This window comes from Pteronotus mesoamericanus, unplaced genomic scaffold (genome assembly GCF_021234165.1).
Source record: "Pteronotus mesoamericanus isolate MK-2021 breed Mesoamerican mustached bat unplaced genomic scaffold, CSHL_Meso_final contig_169, whole genome shotgun sequence".
Classification (NCBI taxonomy): domain Eukaryota; kingdom Metazoa; phylum Chordata; class Mammalia; order Chiroptera; family Mormoopidae; genus Pteronotus; species Pteronotus mesoamericanus.
The window spans coordinates 357,519-378,704 of record NW_026555068.1 but is presented as its reverse complement, the minus strand read 5'-3'; the positions used below and the strand labels follow the sequence as shown (position 1 = coordinate 378,704).

General features: G+C 38.9%; 1 protein-coding gene across 5 annotated transcripts in view; it reads right to left on the bottom strand.

Moving 5' to 3' along the window:
- ARHGEF7 (Rho guanine nucleotide exchange factor 7) overlaps positions 1-21,186 on the bottom strand; it is a 135,018-nt gene that overhangs the window by 46,777 nt on the left and 67,055 nt on the right. For 4 of the 5 annotated variants that reach the window (XM_054565856.1, XM_054565857.1, XM_054565859.1 and 1 more), the window contains 3 exons: positions 18,785-18,873; positions 3,419-3,513; positions 3,063-3,158 (listed from right to left, as the gene is read on the bottom strand). In XM_054565856.1, the coding sequence (XP_054421831.1) occupies positions 3,063-3,158; positions 3,419-3,513; positions 18,785-18,873 (280 nt within the window). Of the gene's footprint in view, positions 1-3,062; positions 3,159-3,418; positions 3,514-6,541; positions 6,648-18,784; positions 18,874-21,186 lie in introns of those variants that run through there. The other variant, XM_054565860.1, reaches the window with a different exon arrangement.

Genomic DNA, 21,186 nt, shown 5'->3' with positions numbered 1-21,186 from the left:
TCTTCTACAGAACCATTTGCCCAGGTAGAGATAGTAATATCTAAAGTCATATATCCTACATATTTCCTTTAATGTCCTAAATTAGTCTGAGGACAGAAAATAAAACTAACTGAAAGTAATGCCTAAGAACCGGAAGGGTGAGGGGGAAAAAAAGTCTTTCAATTTGAAGAAAAAACTGACCTTTCCTTCAAGAATGTCAGTGGACATCCAAAATCAGTGTTTCATATATTACTAAATCACAAATGGGTCTAAGAGAATTGGGGGGAGAGTGTTGCAGAATTAAGAAGAGTGCATTTCAACATAAAGAAACAGCACAGGCAGCCACCACCACCTGCTGACTTTTATTTAATCCTCACAGTACGCTCTACTTTGCCCATTTTACAGAGGAGCAAACTAAGACATAAAGAGGCAAATACCCCTGGGCCACACTTCTTTTGCACATGGTTGAGTGGGATGGGGTGGGGCACAACATCTCCCAAATCTCCACCTCCAATCTTCTGTAATTCCAGGGCTGGCCAACTGTCTGTGAGACATCCTCACTAGAAGGTACACAAGCACCTCAGAAGGAACTTTCTGCTTTATCTTAAGTCCTTTCCCTGTCTTTACCTTCATCTGCCTAGTGACACCAATATCCCTCTCAATCAGCTGAACTCAAAAATCACAATGTTTTTTAACTAAAGTAGTTCAAACAACAAACGTGCCCAGAAACTATCCCTAGAGAAGTAAATTCTTACTTAGGCTCTATTGACTTGATAATCTAAGACCATCTATTTATTGAAAATTTACTACATGTTAGAATTTATTAAAAAATAACTGAGAATATAAAGAATAAGACACTGTCTTGCCCTCTAATAGCACCCATGAACGACAATTCTCCAAATGTTGTTCCAAAATGGATGTTGCCCTTACAGTCTTCCACAGATAGTAACATTCTATAACATCCATTTCCAGATAGCCAAGGACTATCATCTGTTAGTAACTTGGCAGAACCATTCATAAACCTGTGTGAACCTTTATGATGAAAAGGTGCCCCATGTATCACATTTGAATATAAAGCAACAGCAAGGAAGCCATAAGACATTTTCATTAACACAACTGAGTTGTATCTGATTATTTAAACTCAGATATATTTTGTGAGCCCTGAGTGTCACAACAGGGGCCAAAGAAGCATGAAGTATATGCAAAATAGAAGAAGAAAAAGGACGGACCTTGTAAATGTGAACAGAGAGGAAGTGAAAACCCCAGCACACTCAGGGGCGGTGAAGTGGTTCACATGCACCCCAAGCAACATACCTCAAGTTACATACCAAAAAAAGGGGGGGGGGAACCCAACACACACAACACATTTGAAACGTTCCAGGCACAGGACTAGATTTTGGGGTCAGCAAGTCAGGTGCACTCTCTATCTCAAGAGCTGCCTGTCAAAGGGCAGGTGCAGCAAACCCAGTTATCTGCTGTCTGCATCTTGGCATCCATACCTAACAAGAAGCTAATTTCAATGGCTTACATTTTCTACCTTTGTAACTTTCTAAACAAACTATCATTGATATTTGAATTCTTGGCTCTGAATTCTCAGCCAAACTTAAGGACTGAGGTCTAATATCTGGAACCATTTGCCATTACCATTCCTTTACCACCCTGAACTTCAGCTTTTAAATCTAAACTGTGAAGCTAGTAATAGCTTCCTATTTCACAGGACTGACAAAAGGCTCACCAGAGGTGCTGCAAAATGTACTACATAAATACTAATTTATTTAGTCTACATAACCTATGGCCAGTGGGAAAGGAGAAGCAAACATTTACTTCCATTTTGTGCCAACAGGGCTAACCTCTTGCAAAGACCCCAAATTGCTGCCAAATGATCTTCATTCACCAAAAGGAAAAGCAAAGTGATTCTCAACCTGCTCTTTTAATGATCATATAAGTAATGTCATTTTATGCAAACCAAAAATACTGCAAGAACAAAAACTGTGGATTTCTGTTTGAGAGCTAGTGTTTTGTTATGCTGACACTCAGCTTGCCACTCACCACAGCCTTTGACAGGAAAGGCCTCAATGAGGCCTTGAAGCCAAAGTTTGGGAAGCAAACCTACTGTCCGCATGGCAAACTGTTACCAATTTAAAGAGCTGCTGGCACAGTGGGCAGGCCACCCTCCCTACTTCCAAGACTGAGAAAGACACAGGCAAAAAGCTGGCAGCAAAACCACAGACCAACCAGAGAGAAAAAACAATGTTCTGCTCCTTCTGGTGACTACAAAAATAAAGATCATGCAAAAATAAAATGTGCTGCCTTCCTTTATCAAGCCCACAAATAAATAAACATCAAATATAACCGGGTAAACTAGAATCTCAAACTTTTCACATGCACCATGACTTTAAGTCCCCCAACACCCAGCAGGCATTTCATACATATCCTTTAATGTTTGCTATTAACAAAGAACATAAAATAGTCATGCAGAAAAAATAGTCTCACGTCAGATCATTCAGAACACACCTGCCCCCTACCCCAGGAGGGGGGACCGGGCGGGGGGGGAACAAATCTTGGAAAAGTGACAAAAGCAAGTCCTCAATAGATCCACACAGCACATTATGTATGTAGTCCTTTACAATTTCTCAGCTTCTTGAGGCCAGGAACACCACACGCTGGAAGACGACGCTGAGAAGACTTGGCCTTCAAGGGTGTGTGCACACGTGCCTCCCCACGTAGCACATGGCAGAACGTACAAAACTAAGCCACTGGCACCTCCACGCTCTGTCACATGCCATCCTCTCTTCTACTGGGGTTATTCATCACCTACTTCCCCCCACCCCAACACCTTAAAAATCATCACTCACATGAAAACTTCTCTTTTCTTGACTAGTCAGTAGATCCCTTCTTTAAAAACCACTAAATTTTAAATAATGTAAAACATAGCTTTTACTATAAAAGCTAATATACCTAAAAATTTCAAAATAAGCTAGTTTTCATCTTTGGAAACGTAAGTTCTAAAATTACGTTAACCATAACCCTTTAAGTACCTGTTATACCAATCTGAATGTTGTAAATTTTAGCATCTTACTTACTTGGTGCATTCTTCTAAAGACTGTACAAGCATTTGCTGGAAAGAACATATTTCTTCTAGATTTCCCATTAAATATGAAGTGTTTGCTGAACTTAACCTAGAGCCAAGAAAAATAACAGTAAAAATATGTAAACAGTTTTACTTATATTCCTCTCCTCTCCCATCCCAATGCCCCATTAAAGTCTTAACCTAATAAACAAATTGCTTATGTCTAAGGCAAACTAGTATACTAAATTCTGCTCCAGTACTTCACCCTCTATTCTATGAAAATACAAGGGAACACCTAAGGTGTTCAAAACGGAATGAACTGTTTTGGTGAATGACTCTACAATTAACACAATTTATCATCTAACTTACTTCTCACTGGTCTGCAATGGCCGTAGATAGGTTGAAAGCATAGTCTGAAGTTCTTTAGAATATTCATTTTCTGTTTCCAAAATGTTCTGTAGCACCTATAATAAATGATGAATAAGCATTATTTGACATTAAGACTTAAAGCTTTTGAAAGTTCATCACCATTGTTCAATTCACATTGTTGCTTCCATATAATATTAATGTGTTCATACACAGATCCCTACAGTTCACTGCCAAATCCACTTAATTACTATTACCACAGCTACACCACTGACTTCATCTTACTGCCAAGCATTTGACACAGGTATACCTAGAATGAGGCTAGAATGAATTCCTTCATCAGATAAGTAATGCCAAGCCTATAGATAAAAAGGAGAAACCATTGATAATCACAAAAGCACAGATACATGGATGAATCTTTAAACCACTGTGTTGTGCAAAATAAGCTATTCACAAAAAGCACATCCTGCATAGTCCACTTTTTTTAAAAAATCCTCACCCAAAGATACTGTTTTTCATTGCTTTGAGAGAAAGAAGAAGAGAGGAAGAGAAATATCAATGTGAGAGAGAGAGAGAAGCATCATTGGTTGCCTCCCATATGCATCAGGACCAGGAGTCACTAGCTCCTGCGCCCAGAGCTGGGATCAAACCTGTAACCTTTTGGTTTTGGGATGATGCTCCAACTAACTGAGCCATACCAGCAAGGGCTACGTATTCCATTTATAGTAAGTCCAGGAACAGGCAAAACTAATCTACAATGGCAGAAATGAAATCAAGAGGGGGGAAGGGAAAGTAACAAGGGGAAAAGGGACATGAGATAAATTTCTGGGGTGAGAGACATGTTCTAGATCATAATTTGGGAAGTTGTTACATAGACATATACACCTGTCAAAGCTCATTGAACTGTAACCTTACAATCTATGTATTTTAACATATATAAAGTCTATTGCAACTATAAAAAAAGAATTTGCTCATTTCCTAGATCACATCTAAGAAAGCGAAATCAATTTTTGTGAACTACAGACCTTCATTAGAGAATATGACAGTCTCAGATCATCCTACCCACAATTATTAAAAATTAAAGTTCTACCAGTATAAAACAACCTTTAAACAGCCACTATAGGCATACCTCATTTTATCAAACTTCTTTTTATTGTGCTTCATAGATTGGGGGGGGGGGGGTGTTTTTAACAAACTGAAGGCAAGACCTTCCTCAACCAGCAAGATCACAACTCACTACTGCAATCCTCGCTTTACTGTGGTGGTCTGGAACTGAACCCACAATATCTCTGAGGCATGCCTGTATTTTATTTATAGATAGTAGATTAATTATAAATCAACCTTAAAATTAAAATGTTTCTTGGTATCCTATATTACTGTAAGCCAAAAATCACTTAACTCCTAAAAATTGAGAGTTAAATATAAAATGCAAAACAGCTGAACTAAAGTATGAGCCTCTTTCCATCTGTAATCACCAAGAGCAAAGGCTCCTCATAGGACAAGGTGAGAAGGCACCGAGGCCTGCAGATAGAGCGGGGATGCGTGAGCAGGCCTAAGACTAATTACTGATGCATACTATATTCCCGGCACTGAGCAGGGTGCTCTACACAAGGTATCTCTAATCCTCACAAAACCTATTCCCTTTATGAAAGAAAAGACTGGAGTGTAGGGAGATTAAGTAACTGATCCAAAATCAAACAGCTAGTGAATAGCAGAGCCAGAATGTGAGCCTAGATCTGACACTACAGTGCCCAACACTGCCTTCTCCAGCTATCAGACTAAGGGAAGGAGTCAAGGCTCCTGTGGGACCTGACATGAGTAAAAAAAGTGAAATCCCTCCCTCCACTATTTTTTTTATTCCCCTCTGTTCAGAGAGCCAGCATCTTTTTTAATCAGGAAATCATATTACATGTTTCTTCTGAGGATCCACTGACAAGCACTAACACATGCTGTGTCTTCCAAAACTAACCAATTATTCTAAATTAACCATACAAAAAAAACTTTACAGAATAAAGCTATCAAACACACAAGTTTTATCACCATCAGTTTTGATACTCAAAATGTGTGTTTAAACGTTTAAGAAAAAAAGTACTCATTAAGCTAAAAACTTAGATTACAGCATTAATAAATGCAACATGGATTATTATACTGTTCACTACTGTTTTCTGTGTACTCTGAGGAAAGACTACAGTCACTCATGAGTAAATGCAAACCTGATTAAATAACTTACATACTACACTATTTAATTTGAGGAGAATCAGAGGTTCTTTCACTATGACACTGAAAACTGGCTCTGCCCCTGAATGGCTCTATTCATGGAAGACTGGTGGAGTGAGCCAGAGGGAGGAGGGGCCACTCCAGAGTTCATTCCTTTGTGGGGGAATCTGGGTGCTGATCCTATGATTATAATGTCTTCCTTCGAAGAAAAATACTCATTAGACACAAATGTCAAAGGACTAGTGGACAGAGAACCAGCCACTACATTATCAGAGAATTATACTTAAACTAGATCTTACCCTTCAAAAATAACGTGAAGTAAGCCAAGTATAATGGATCATTGAACTAAAAATATAAATAAAAATATCACAGGCATGTACAATGAAAAGTCCTTTTTCAATGTTAAAACGAAGGTTAAATTATATGATTTACGTCTTAATTACAAACATTAGGAATTATTAGCAAAGCTAATTAGAGCATACTTGAAAACCTAAACACCTATTTTATAAAACAGAAAACAGTTCCTAGGTAACATAAAAGGAAAACTATGCAAGAATACATCACTCGTATGAGTAGAATAAAATGGCGTTTCCTCAATAGTAGCATTAAGCACAGTAGGCAAATGTAAAAGCTTCCACAAGAATGTACCAAAAACAATCCTGTCAAAAAGCTACACTTAAGGCAGTTAAAGTTGGTTCCTTTCTACTACGAGTCATAAACATTATCTTCAAATAAGTGCTAAAAAGAAGTTCTAAAATACTCCAAATCCAAACAATCCAAGTTACACTTAGCTTTTTCCACCAACACAGGACCAAAACTTGGCTAACTGAGTCATCCTGACGCTGACTGTCCTCTCGGCCCGGAGGCCACACAGCCCTCCTCCCTATGCTCCGCAGCACATCTGTGTACGCCAGTCATCACCTTTCTTCCCTTTCTTGACTTCTGCAAACTCTGGCTGCTGCAGGACCCCATGAGACCTAATAGCCTGGTTGCCAAAATTCCATCACATGAAGGCAGGATACCAGCGAATGCGTGCCGTTTTCACAGAAAGAGCAGCCTTTACTCCACAGCCGTGAAGAACAACCCCGCCTGAGCTCAGCCAGCGTGAGCTCTCCCTGAGGCATAAGGCGTGGAGAACCAAGTCCAGTCAAACAATGGTGCCACACAGAAGGAGGACATCAGGCAAGCCACAGAGACAATCCCTGAACTATCAGCCACTACAGCAAAGCAAAACAAAGGATGGCTGATTTCAGTACCTTGCAGACACACAGAAACTCATTTTATTATTACCATCATTAAAGGAGCACTTAGTATCAGTGATTTTATAAATGAGTTACAACTTTCATTGCAAATCTTGGTAGGTGTCATGTTTTATTTTACACGGCACTGATTGTCCTTTAAAAAAGAATAAACGATCTACATATGAGGAAAGAAACATTAGGTAATTTTTAAAGATTTGATCCAGATAAAAAATTATCAGCATAAACTAAAACCAAATTTCAAAACCATAATACTGGTTCATAAGCACAATGGGAAAAATGAGAGAATGGTACAACTGATCTAACCCTCTCTCCCACTCACCTCATCAGCCCCTCCCCATACAAGGAAAAATAATCACTGCATGTTTCCTTTCAACCCTGTCTATTTAAACTGTATTTAGTACTTAAATTTTCAAACAGTATATTATAAGATAGGCCTCGAGCCACTAATAGACTATCAGCCTCTAGGGAAAGGAGAGGAAGGAAGGGAAGGGCAGTGCTGCCGGAGGAAGCAATTCCTACAGCTCCGCCTGGCTCCACAAATCCAGAGGCCAGAAGAACACAGAGGAGCAAACCCACTCCCACACCCCGGCAATCACTGTTCTAATGTAGTTTGTTGATCTCTGCACGTTCTTAATCCTTAAAAACATTAACTCTCAAAAAGCGGTGCCATGTAAAATGTTTTATGTTACTGTAGCTATTGAAAGTTGTTATGTAATTATATCAGTTCTAAATTTGGGGATTCACAAGGTCTTGGGATGCTGTGTCTTCCACGTAAGCATTACTAACACAATAGCAAAGGCTGCAGGTTCACAATGATATATGTCACAACAGAAAGTTGGCCTTAGCAAGCAAGCTGATGTGCATGACTGCACCATGATGTGTAAAGAGCCGGACTTGAGAGCGAAAGACCTGAGCACAAATCCTGGCTCTGCTACATCCTACCTTATCTACAGACCTATTTCCTTTTTTTATAAAAAGAGATTCCTTTCCTTAAGTGTCATGTCCCTGACTTAAGGTAGAAAGGAATCTTACACACCACCTAGTACAGCCTTCCAACCCAAACCTGGAATCCTATTTGGAGCTACTTCTTACATAACTCCATTCTCCAGGAGGTAATTATTTCATAAGCCAGTCTGTTCCACAATTAAATAACTCAGTTATTCCTTCACTCATTTACCAAATGCGTATAGCTCCTACTCTGTGACATGTTTCTACTACTACATGAAAACCTTTACGTAGATCTTGACCAATATAAAACAAGAAAATTACATAAAAACAATGGGAGCAAAGTTTGTCAAAGATGTCTGCTGGCCCCTCACTGTCAATATGAAATGTGGGCAGGATACAAAAAAGAGGGCAACAGCTCTCTAGGAGAGACAGAGGGGACAAAGCTGTACACCCCTCTATAATCCCTAGGCACATGAGGTAATGAACCTTATCCACACACAAGCCGGGACAGAGACATCAGGTGTCAAAGGACTGAAAAACAATCCTGGTAAAGATGGAGGGAAGCCAAGGGACAAGTAAAAGATAAACGAAGCCCTGGCCAGGTGATTCGGTTGAAATGTCATCCCCTATACCAAAAGAATGCAGGTTCAATTCCCACTCAGGGCACATATCTAGGTTGCAGATTCGATCCCTGGTCAGAAACATGGGAGGCAATGTTTCTCTCCCTCTCTCTCTAAAATCAATAAACATATCCTCAAATGAAGATTAAAAAAAAAAAGAAAGAAAGAAAAGATAACCTCAAAACTAGGGCTGAGGTTAGGCTGTTCAATGCACACATACGATGTCAGGTCAGAAGCTCAGGCATTTTCCCTGGCCCAGCACGCAGAGAGGTTCATGGCAACTCAAAGAGGAAAGGGGAAAGACATATGTACTATTTCTCTAGAGCACAGAAAAGGTACATGGAAGTTTACTATAGGATTTTACAAAAGACGCACATCTATTTTGTACATTTATTAAAACTAGTGATTCCTATCTATTGTATCATATTTACAATGTTTCAAGGCAATAGCTTCCCTGACTTTTCATGATACTTGGCATGAATGGAAGGATAACTGTTTGCTCTTCCCATACATAAAGAGTACTGACATACACTTTTAAGTCAAAGTTTTCATTCAATAAAACCTAGAAAATAAACCACAATGTATCCCTGAACATGTAAGATCTTAAGAAGCTGTAACTTCCTAGATCAACATATTTAAGAGACCTCATTCTCTAATGATGACTGAGGAAACTCCTGATCCCTTAAAAGAGGTGACTCCAGACCTTTCATGCTCTAGGGATGGGCATCAGCTTCTACAACAGAAGTATTTTCTCTCTCTCTCTCCTTTATCAGAAAAGATGTCTATTACCATCCTGCAAGTACAGTTAATGTTCTTTCATTGTCAAAATCCATCAAGCTCAGGCGTGTCACAAACATTTTTCTTTAATTACATGACCCCATCATCCTTGACTACAGCTCTCCCAGGTAATCCTCAAATGGAATGCGTGTTTGCAAACAGAAAGGTATAATGGCCTCAGTGATGCCTAACATCCCAAATGGTCCTAAATACGTTTCCTAATAACCTTGGAAACCTCTTAAGGGCCAAGTATTTTGCCAGACACCTTAAGACCAACTGCTAATCCTCTTAACAATACAACAACGCTAAGGCTAGCACTATCAACCTCATTTTACAATGAAGTGTCTATACAGGCAGCTAGGGGCTTCTATCTGGCTAGCGCACCAAGAGGGCACACAAACACTGCACGTAAAACCTGAAACCCACGCCCACCCCCACCCCTCCCCATCCCATCACCTAAGCAAGGGCACTCCCGATTATTCATTGCCCTAAGTCACTGAAAATATACTGATTTCAAATAGTTTTCACATTTGAAAATAAAAGTAACAGTGGTGGCTGACTTTGTACAAAAATTAATCTACTCTTAAGTATCTTGGATTTTTTTCCTCCCTTCCATTATCATTCCCTAAGTCTGAGTCCCCACTGTCCCTAACCATGGTCTCTGATGCCCTAATTCCATCTTCAACAGTCTGGTGCCAAAGTAATCTTCCAAAATCACTACCACCTGTATTACCAAGCAATAAAATTCTGCCACTCAAACCATTCTCTGGCACTCTCCTATTTTCTGATAACACTTCTACATCATCACATTATGTATATAACTTAATAATTCTGCTTATTACACTTACCATAGAAACATTTCTTATATTTTTTAAAGTACATTTTTAATCATTATAAATGGATGTACCTCTGGTTACTTAATCGTTCCTATACTGCTATATATTTAGGTTGCTTGTAACTTAACTACTATAACAAATAATCCTATGAAAACAACTTTGCACAAACATTTTTAAATACATTTTAAATAATTTCTCTGGGATAGATTTTAAGAAGTATAATCACTAGATTAAAGGGCTTGAGCACTTTCAGAATTCTGTATATACCTGCCACATTACTTTTAAGGAATCCTATACAGATTTACATGTCCACCATTAATAGAACTGAATATTCTCTCTTTAAGTCTCTGCTTACTGTATACATATAATGTTGCAATCAAATTTTTTATGATAAGCTGAACCATTTTGTCAGAGTGGTGTGGACTGAATGTTCGTGTCCAAGATGGAATGTGTTGAAGTCTAAATTCCCAATGTGTTGATATTAGGAGATGGGGCCTTTGGCAAGTAATTAGGTCATAAAGGCAGGGCCCTGATGATTGGGATTAGTGTCATAATACAAGAATGAAAAGACCAGAGCTTGCTCTCTCCACCAAGTGAGGGTACAACAGAAGGTAGCCCTCTGTAAACAGAGAAAAGGGTCTTCATGAATGACCCAATCTTGCTTCCAGCCTCCAGAAGCTGTTTAATCCACTCAATCTATGGTATTTCTTTAAGAGGAGCCTGAACTGATTAAACACAACCACCAGTATTTCCCGAGTTTTACTTCCTTTCCTATTTATCTATTAATCTTAATGTATTTGTCTTAATGAGCTCCTCACACATTGAAAATAATCTTGTGTTTTTATAACTGTTGCAAATAATGTTTCAATTAGCTTTTAATTTGGTTTACATTGTTTGAAGGCAAAAAATTTATTAAACTTTTACACTGCCTAATCAATTTTGTTATTTTCCTTTATGTTTCCACTCACTGTTTTTAAGTTCTATAAAGATTCTACCCTCCCCAGCCCTGTGCTAATGCATTATTAACCAAACACGTATAGAACCACTGGCAAAGAATAAAACCCTGGTTAAACATAATCTTTAAGCAATCTTTGGCTAAATACTGAACTCTGTTGCCCTGAGTGTAAAATTAGGAAGCCGAGCTTAAAAAGGAAGGAGAGAAGGAAGGGGGGAAGGAAGGGAGGGAAGGAAGGAAGGAAATGAACAGTGCCCATCAGTGACTGTGGGGGGAGGTAAACTACAGAGTTAGTCAAAGACACTAAAACAAACAAAAGAACAGTAACAAATCCCAGTGAAGGTGGAGTTCAGAATCTGGAGTTGCTAAAATCTATCTCCTAAAAATGTCCAATTTTCAATGAAAAATTATAAGATAAGGAAAGTACATGTGGCCCATGCACCCCAAGAAGCAGCCTGGTCTATAGAAACTGTCTCTGAATTCAACAGATGGAAGCCCCAAAAGAGCTATTGTAAGTATGTCCACGGAGATGTCCAGTTTCTGGTTCCATGTATAAGACACTTACGAATCACAACACCTTATCCTAACAGTAAGTGAAAAGCTGAACAGACTGAAAAATCAACAGCTCTCATCCTGGATCCAAAAGAGAGAGGAGGACACAGGACAAATCACCGCCTCCAAGACTGGAGAGACCAAAAGGAAAATACAGGAAGCCACACTTATATCAGACCAGTATAGAAACACGAGCAGAAACCCAGTGGGAACCAGTGCTGAGGTTGGAAAACCGTAACTGTGACCGATGAATTGCTGGAGCACACTGTGGACAATCTGAGAGCTGACAACCCTTAGGGGACCCAGTGATATGGAGGCACTCAACAATACTGGGAAATTTACCTCCAGAAGCTTGACTAAATTCCCAAAATAAATATCAGAGAAAAATGTCCTTGGGCTTCCAAAAGAGGGAGAGGAAAAGGAACCATTTTGTAATACACCAGAGCACTGTTCTTAAGAAGGCCTGCCCTCAAGAGAAATTAGGTAACCAGAGCCTAACCTGCTGGGTATTATCACACTAACTGACCAGAAGAGAAATTACCTAACTCCAGCTAGCTCTAGCCATCCTGTCTCACCTAAGCGGGGAGAGAGAACACTAACACTTGTGAGGTTCACAGTCAGGAGGCATAGGCTCACTAAAATCTAATCAAAGGGTTATGAACACTTCCCCTTGCCTCACCTCTCACCACATTATTAAAGGCCTATCTGCAGCAGTTCCTTTTATCCAGTATACCATGTCTGGCTATCAAAAACATTACAAGGCATAAGCATCAGAACCAGACAGGTAGCTGGATAATTCTAACAGACTGAGAATTTAAAACAACTATGATTAATATGCAAAGGGCTCTAAAGGATAAAGAGAACAGCCTGAAAGAACAGATGTATAATGTGAGATGGAAATCCTAAGGAAAAAACAACAAAAAAAAGAACTAGAGATCAGACACACTAACAGAAATAAAGAATGCATTTGATAGAATTAGTAGACTGGACACAACTTGAGAAAGAATCACAGAGCTTCAGGTAATATCAATAGCTACAGGTAATATCCAATCCTCAAAAACTGAAAACAAAAGAGACTGAAGACTGAAGGAAAAAAAAAAGAACAGAATATCCAATAACAGTGAACAACTACAAAAGGTACAGTTATACATGCAATGGAAATATGAGGAGGAGAAGAAAGAAAGAGAGGAACAGGAGGAATATGTGAAACAATGATGACTGAGGATATCCCCAAGAAAATGTCAGACACTAAATCACAGATCCAGGAAGCTCAGAGAACACCAAGCATATAAATGTCAAAAGAAAGTACATCTAACCATAATCAAACTACAGAAAATTAAAGGGAAAAAAAAATCACACACCTTATTAAACCAAAACATAACAAAGAACTCTTAAAACTCAACAATAAAAAAAGAAAACCTGATTAAAAAATGGACCAAAGACCTTAACAGACACCTCCTCAAAGAAAATATACAGATGGCAAATAAGCATATGAAAAAAATACTCCACATCATATGTCATTAGGAAAATACAGATTAAACCAACAATGAGATACTACTACATACCTATTAGAATGGCCAAAATCCAGAACACTGACAACAATAAATGATGGTGCTGATGTGGAGCTACAGTAATAGTCATTCACTGCAGGCAGGAACAAAAAATGGTGCAGCTACTGTGGAAGACATTTTGCCAGTTTCTTACAAAACTAAATATACTCGTACAGTCTCTAACAATCATACTCCTTGGTGTTTACCCAAAGGAGTTAGAAGCTTATGTCCACACAAAACCTACATGCAGATGTTTACAACAGCTTTATTGATAACTGCCAAAACTTGGAAATAACCAAAATGCCCGTCAGAAGGTGAATGGATAAACTGCTGTACATCTAGACAACTTAATATTAGTCAGTATTAAAAAGAAATAAGCTATCAAGCCAGGAAAAGACATAGAGGAACCTGAAATACATATTACTAATTGAAAGAAACCAATCCACATAGCTACATCCTGTATGATACCAACTATATAACATTTCTTAAAAAAAACCAAAACTATGGGGGCAGTAAAGGTTGCCAGGGTTGGGAGTCAAGAGGAATGAGGTGACAAAGCACAGAGGATTTTGTAAGGCAGTGAAAATATTCTGTATGATACTATAATGATGGACATATGTCATTATACATTTGTCCAAACCCGTTGAATGTACGACGACAAAGAGTGAGCACCAAAGTAAACTATAGACTGAGTGATTATGATATTGTCAAAGTAGGTTCATCCTTTGTTGTTGTTTTTGTTGTTGTTGTTTTAAAGTACCACGTTGGTGACAGATGTTGATAAATGGAAAGATTATACTTGCATGGGGGGAAAGGGCATGGAAAAATCTGTCTCTTCCTCTCAATTTCATTGTAAGCCTAAAAATGCTCTAAAATAAAGTTTTTTTTAAATGTTCAAGGAACTAAAGGAAACTATGCCGAAAAGTATTAAAGGAAAGTATAAAAACAATGAGTCTGTATTTGACTATAAAAATAATCAAATGGAAATTATGAACTGAAAGGTACAACAAATAAAATGAAAAATTCACTAAGAGGCTCAGTAGCAGATTTGAGCTCGCAAAAGAAATAATTAGCAAACATAAAAAGAGATCGGTAGGTTATTAAATCTGAAGAACAAAAATTAAAAATAAAGAAAAATGACTCAAAAAATTAAAAATGGATCTGCCTTTTGACCCAGCTATCTCACTTCTGGGAATATATATGGAGGAACCCAAAACACTGATTTGAAAGAACATAAGCATCTTTATGTTCATTGCAGTGTTATTTACAATTGCCAAGATATGGAAACAGCTTAAGTGTCCATCAGTAGATGAGTGTATAAAAGAACTATGGGACATTTACACAATGGAATATTACTCAGCTGGAAGGGGGGGGAAGAAGAGGGAGAGGGGGAGGTAAACAGGAAAGGAGGGGTTGGGAGGGGGAGGGAGAGAGAAGAGGAGCGGGGAGGGGAGGGGAGGAAATTTTACCCTTTGTGACAGTATAGATGGACCTGGAGAACATTATGCTAAGGGAAATAAAATGAACAAACTGAACTAACAAGGAAAATGGGGACAGATTCAGAGATGGAGAGCAGGATGAGAGCTGGGGGATGGCGAAGGTTCGGGAGTGGAGGCATTGAGCAAAAAGGAAAAAGGACTCACAGACATGGACAACAGTGTGGTGATTGCTGGGGGTCGGGGGGTGGTAAAAGGGACTAGATGGTAATGGGGAAAAAATACAATAAAGATTAAATTTGAAAACAAGAAAAAGAAAAATGAACAGAGCCTCAGAGACCTGTGGGACACCACCATACTTACCAACATGTGTACAATGGAGTCCCAGACAAAGAGGAGAAACAGATGGTGAATCTGCCATAATAACAATCATAAATCACTAAGAATCACTTTTCACTTCCCAGTGTTTTCTGGTTTGTCTTGACCATTATACACCAGCAGAAAGATACATATCATCCCCATTAACGCTTATCTCCTTTTTGTCTTAATTTCAAAATGTTTGTACCTCCACCCGTTGAGAATCATCCCACCTGGTTTCAGAGACTGTAGTCTGGCAGATACGCAAGAGGACCCCAAGGCAGAAGCTGAGCAAGGAGGCCTTGGAAAAACAGGCCACTGAGGAGACAAAACCTGTCCCCCTGGCAGGGGCGCAGCCCCTGCCTCCCTCACATCACCCTGCTTGGCACCGGAGGATGGCTGGTTAGTCAGTGATGGGTAAGACCCCTCGATGGCAGGGGCAACCTAAGACAGGCACAGTTGTATAGGGGCCATCAAGGAAGGACTTGGGGGACATGAAGAAAGGGTAAAAGACCCTCACCCCTTGGCCTTGATATGGCCAGAGTCCTCATTCTGTCTGAAAGAAGCCTCCTTATCTCCTGGCTGCTCTGCTCCCCCTGCCTGGCCCACGCTTGAAACACTACTAGAGGCAGCCCTGGGCAGGATCAGTTGGTTCCCAAGGGGAAGGGAAAATCAGGCCTAGAAGTAAATTCCCTGAAGCATGCTTTGTTTTTTCCCTCAAAGCTATGATAACCAGCTCATGCTGGGAAGGAAATTCACATTATTCACAGACCCTGACCCTAAACCATTTGGCGCTCTCGCTCTTACGTTTACTTGTTGAGTCCCGTGTAAATCGGTGTGTTCCTGCCATTTGTTTTCTTCAAAACATCATCTATTCTCTGTAAGCATTAACATACAGATGTAATGAGATTACCTGTACATTCCTACTACCTATCCTCCATTGATAATGCTTTCAATAAAAGTCATTGGACACAAGGGCTCAGGGCATTCTCCACTAGAGGGAATTGCCACCCCTTTTCCCTGGCAAACCAAGAAAAGTGTCTGGAACAGCTTATTTTTATTTCCCCATCCATGACAACCCAGAGCGGCTCTGCGGGACCAGAGGCCCGCTCCACCTCATCCACCTAGAACACTTTTCTCACTGCTCTCCACTGATCTCAAGTTCAGACTTTGGTCTTTCATGTAACTGCATTTAGTAACATCAGTCCATCAGTGCTCTTACCTCTTTGAGAGCCTTATCTTTCAGTGGGGTTAAATATACCTATACCTTAGCAGTTTTCTGTGAAAACAAAACTACAAAAGTTCAAAAATGACTAACATGTTATCTACTATATTTGTTCTCTGTGTTGTATATCCTGCCCTATATTTCACTTTTCTGTACAATTTAGAAATACAGAATTCAGAAAAGCTGAAACTGATTCCGGGTGAGTCACTAATCACTGTGTCACCTTGGACAAGTCCTTTAACCTCTAGAGCTTACTCATTGTCTCTCTTATAAAATAAAGAATGCTATATCAAAAGTCGATTTTCTGTTAATTCCATGAGTTTATGTCCAGCCATAAAAACCGCAATTTTAACATTTGCTATTAACTAATGTAGTGTATCTGAATTACCAGCACCACTACTCTAGCACTTTGGGGCCATTATTAAGTAAAATAAGGGTTACTTGGCCACAAGCACTGTGGTATTACAGAAGTCAATATGAAAACTGAGACAATGGGTAGCATATACAGCACCTATACGCTGAACAAAGGGGTGATTCCTGTCCTGAGCAGGACTAAGCGGGACAGCAGATTTCATTACGATACTCAGAACAGAGCACAATTTCAAACTTATATATTTTATTTCTGAAACTTTCCATGTAGTATTTTCAGACCACAGTTGACATGGCTAACTGAAACTATAGAAAGCAAAATGACAGAAAAGAAGGGACTGCTTTAAACTCTAATTGCAAATAAGTACCTCCCTCTTAGGAACATCACCATGGTTTATGACTGAATTATTCACCACATGAAACCCTCGTTAATAAAGAAACCAACATCTCACATAAGAATGCATAAGGAAAAAGAAGCTCCATGAGTTGAAAGTTAAGTTTACCCACTGAGAAACCCTGAAAAATCATAAAGCGACTCTCTTTTTTGCTATGCACACAAAACCACACAAATAACACATTACATACTAAAAAATAAAGAAGTTAGTGGAATCACATCCCAGGAACAAACATTCAGTAGGCACAAGACTGAAGAGGACGTGCAGAGCTGAGCATAACCAGGAAAGGATGTGCTGAAGAGTCCCATGTCCTGAAAGTCGACAGAGTTAATGTAGAAGTCAGAGTCCAGGTGAAACAGGTAATAATTGGTGAAAAGAAAAAAGAAACCAGGGAAGCAGAAGCAGCAGCTCAAAAGGAGGATTTAAGCCTTTCCTTCTCAGGAAAGGAAGATCTGGAGTTGACCAATACAAGGAAAAGTAGTCAAAGACTGCTACTGGCACACACTCCACAGTATCATTCACAGAGCCCAGTGAAGGGAAATACAAAAATGGATTTATGAAAAAGGGCAATGAAATGGACACAGGAAGTGAGAGGAAACAATTAACTGTATCCATACACCAGAACATAGGCTGACAAAAGAAAAATTTCTGCCATTTCTATTCATATTATGCCCAATGCCTTTAACAAGGCCTGGCAGAGTTAACAGTAATTTGTAAAGTGAATGAATTCCCCTGAGGCCAGCTTGCTCTGTATTATCTGGAGGCAAATGGAAGGTAAATGCTCAAAATAAAGCTGAATATACAGACTCGCAACAAAGACTATGGCAGTAGGTCAGTGTGGTAGAACTGACTCATTCAAATCTGTCATAACTTTTCACCATTTCTTAATACATGTACAGAAAATTAAACATTTTAAAAGGGGCTAAAAAAAAAATTCACTAACCAGTTGTTATTTCACTTCAAAAAGTCAAAGGCCTCATGGCCACAGATTTATACATCCCCGGATCACAAAAAAGAAAAAAGAAAAAAAAAACCCTGAAAGTAGGAGAAAAATAACTAAATAAATGCACACTTTCCAAAGAATTCAAAATATAACCATATTTTAAAAGTTTACTTTGCTAATTTAACATACTAAATATATGTATAACAGCAATGTAAAATTTTATCCAAATAAATATCATTTTCTATATTCTGTACAATGCGTAACTGTGTAGGCACAGAGAAGGTTTGGATTAGATATAGGATTTAATACCACAGATACATTTTTAAGCTCACAAACTGCTCATGTTAAGTTTCAAAATGCAGTAAGTTTTAGGACTCTGAAACACTGTCTTTACTACATATGATGTATAGACACTCTACTCTCATTTCATGTTATTTTGATATTTTCATATACACATATCTGTATACAAACATGTACACACACACACACACACACACACACACAGCAATACCAGGAGAGACTATGTTAAGATATAAAGAAACTATACTGATCTAAAGTACTTACAATCTATTCCAAATATAAGCATAATGGCATTTGATGCACACAAAATCTTTAAAATACATTATGTACCTTTTTAATATCTCATTTTTGAAGACTTGGTATGGGGATATGATCATAATACCAAGTTATGTGACAAGAACAAGATACAATTGCATATATACAGTATTTAAAATATATTGAAGATTATAAAATATTGAGAAATTAGAAGGAAACATACCAAAACATTAATGGTGGTTACATGTGTGGGGCAGATAAAGATTTCTGTTTTTATATCCATATCATACTCAGTAGTTTACCTATCTACATTGCTGAGTTTTAGCGACATTCAAAAAACAAGGTGTTTTTTAATATTTTGCAATTACTCACCACATTATAATAGCTTTTGTTAATGGCAGTCGTATCAAATCCTTTGGGAGGGCTCTTCAATGTTCCAGATTTGGGAGACACAGGTTTTTCTGAAATAAAAATGTATCATAGTTTTACTGATCAAAACTAGAGACAACCAAATGCACCAGCGCCCCACAGAGCCCAAAAGACTGATCCAGCAACCTCATCAGAAATCATCCAAAAAGGCGAAGCTGAACAGAAGGCCTGCATGCCTCCAGGAGGCATCACAGTCTCCACAAACCCTTCTCATGTTCAACAACCTGAGTTCAGGCTGAAAATCTCTGAAAGATTATGCTCCACTGTTGTCAGCAAAAACCACTAAATTGTTAGCTATCCATATAGCTTAAGAATGTAGTAAAGGTAAAACATTACCCAAATAAAATTAGAGAAAATGTTGGCAGATGTGTGACAAAATTAACACATCATGACCCACGATCTGAACTATATTTCAGGGATTCTGATCAGTCAGAATGCAAGTCTCTCTAAACAATAAGGTTTGGCACAAAGTGAGAGACAAAGGAGAAAGATCACTCCAAACAGCAAAAACCAGGAAAAAAAGCCTCTCTTCCTTAATAACTTCCACATAAGTGACAAACAACAATGAAAGCAGTCATGAACATTGCAAGGATTAAAGTAGTTTTAAACTGCATGGCTTTCATTCAACATCCATCAGGCATAACTGGTACTGAAGAAGTGCTTGCTAACTGAGAACAAGGCTCTCAGAATGTGTATGTATGTGTCTGTCTGTCTGTGTGTCTGTCTCTCTCTCTCTCTCTCACTGGTTCTATTGGTAGAGGTGTGTCTGTCTACCATTAGTTCAATGTGTGGGTTTGCCTATCATTGATTCTATGGGATTGGTGTATCTGTCTATCATTGGCTCAGTGGAGTGGGTGTGTCTGACAGCTAAAAAGTAATACAATTCACTATTACTGAGCGGTGAGGAAATGATGAGAACAAGTAATTTATTGCTACCTTTCCAGGGGTCAACTGAAGAAATGGGTCTTCCCTTTCTTGAAATAAACTATAAGAATGCTGAAATCAACATAATTCAAACACAGATGTGCTAAAAGAAAAAAGGGATAGGGACTCTCTAGGGGCCGAAAATTAAGGGTATGAAAAACACTGGCAATGACAGGGAGGGGGCATGTGTGGGGTGGCCCCAGGGACAGGGGTGCAATCAATGCAGGAGTAAGACACAGCCCTAGAGCAACTTGGGCAGAGTAGAATGAGATGAATCTCTTGGTGACCTGTACGAATGATGAAAAGAAGCCTAGCAGCCTCTATCCAAGCTTCCTCTCTGCTGGTCCAGAGAAAGAGCCAAAGACATACGCAAGCTACTCAGGGATTAGGTACACAACCACTGAGAAATCGAAACCCAGAGCCTGACCCTACCATGGTGTCCATCCCAAATCTACACCATGGTCCCACATGACCTCCAGGATTTGTCTACAGCAAGAAAACTGCTGGGAGCCCCTGGGGAAGCACATCTTACTCCTTTCTGTAGGAATACTTCTGCAACCCAGGGTACAAAGGTATCCCACTGAACAACCATCCGTTCCACACCAAAGTGAGAGCTGGAGAACACTTTATTTCCAGCAATATGAAAAAAAACAAGGTTTTGTATTACCTTTGTCCCTTTCCCTGAACAGAAAATATTTATTTCAAACACTGTTCTTCCACAGCAAAATTAATAACTGTGTCCAACAGCTCGCATTTTATGTCACTTTTTGATGTCAAAGATAAACAGAAAATAGTAACAGTGACAAACTTAAGAAGTGGCAATGTGAGTGCTCATTAAAGTTCTGTGGAACAGCAAATGATAGTCACACCTACATTCTTACATCACTGCCAAGCATAGGTTTTTATGCATCTCAAGCTAACCAGTACCTATCAAAATTTTTTTTAAAGAAAAGTCTTTACTGTACACAGATAATAAGCTCCCTAGAAATGTGAGAAATTAACACATCAGAAAAAATCATTTGAAAGAAAACTGGCGAGTTTGTATGCACACATGAAACTGTTCTTGTGAGAACACAGAACATGATTTGTTCACTCAACCAGCTTAGCCCTCAATGGGACGCATTTTCCAACTGCACGCTCCTCCATCATGCTGCCCACTGGTGACTGCGAGCCTCCGTGTTCACTTGGTAGGAGCAGCAGCCACTGTCACTCTCAGAATCAGCCCTGCTGCTTCTCTTTTCTTGCATCTCCCTTGAATGTAAGAAATTCTCTACTGTGTGTATAAAACATATAATATGTCTGTGTATATAAAATGTGGTAGATATTCATGGGTTTTACGTATCAAAACAATGTGTATTGAAAATAAATGCAAAATAACAATAATATATCTCCCATAAAATAGTAGATTCAAGAAGAATACA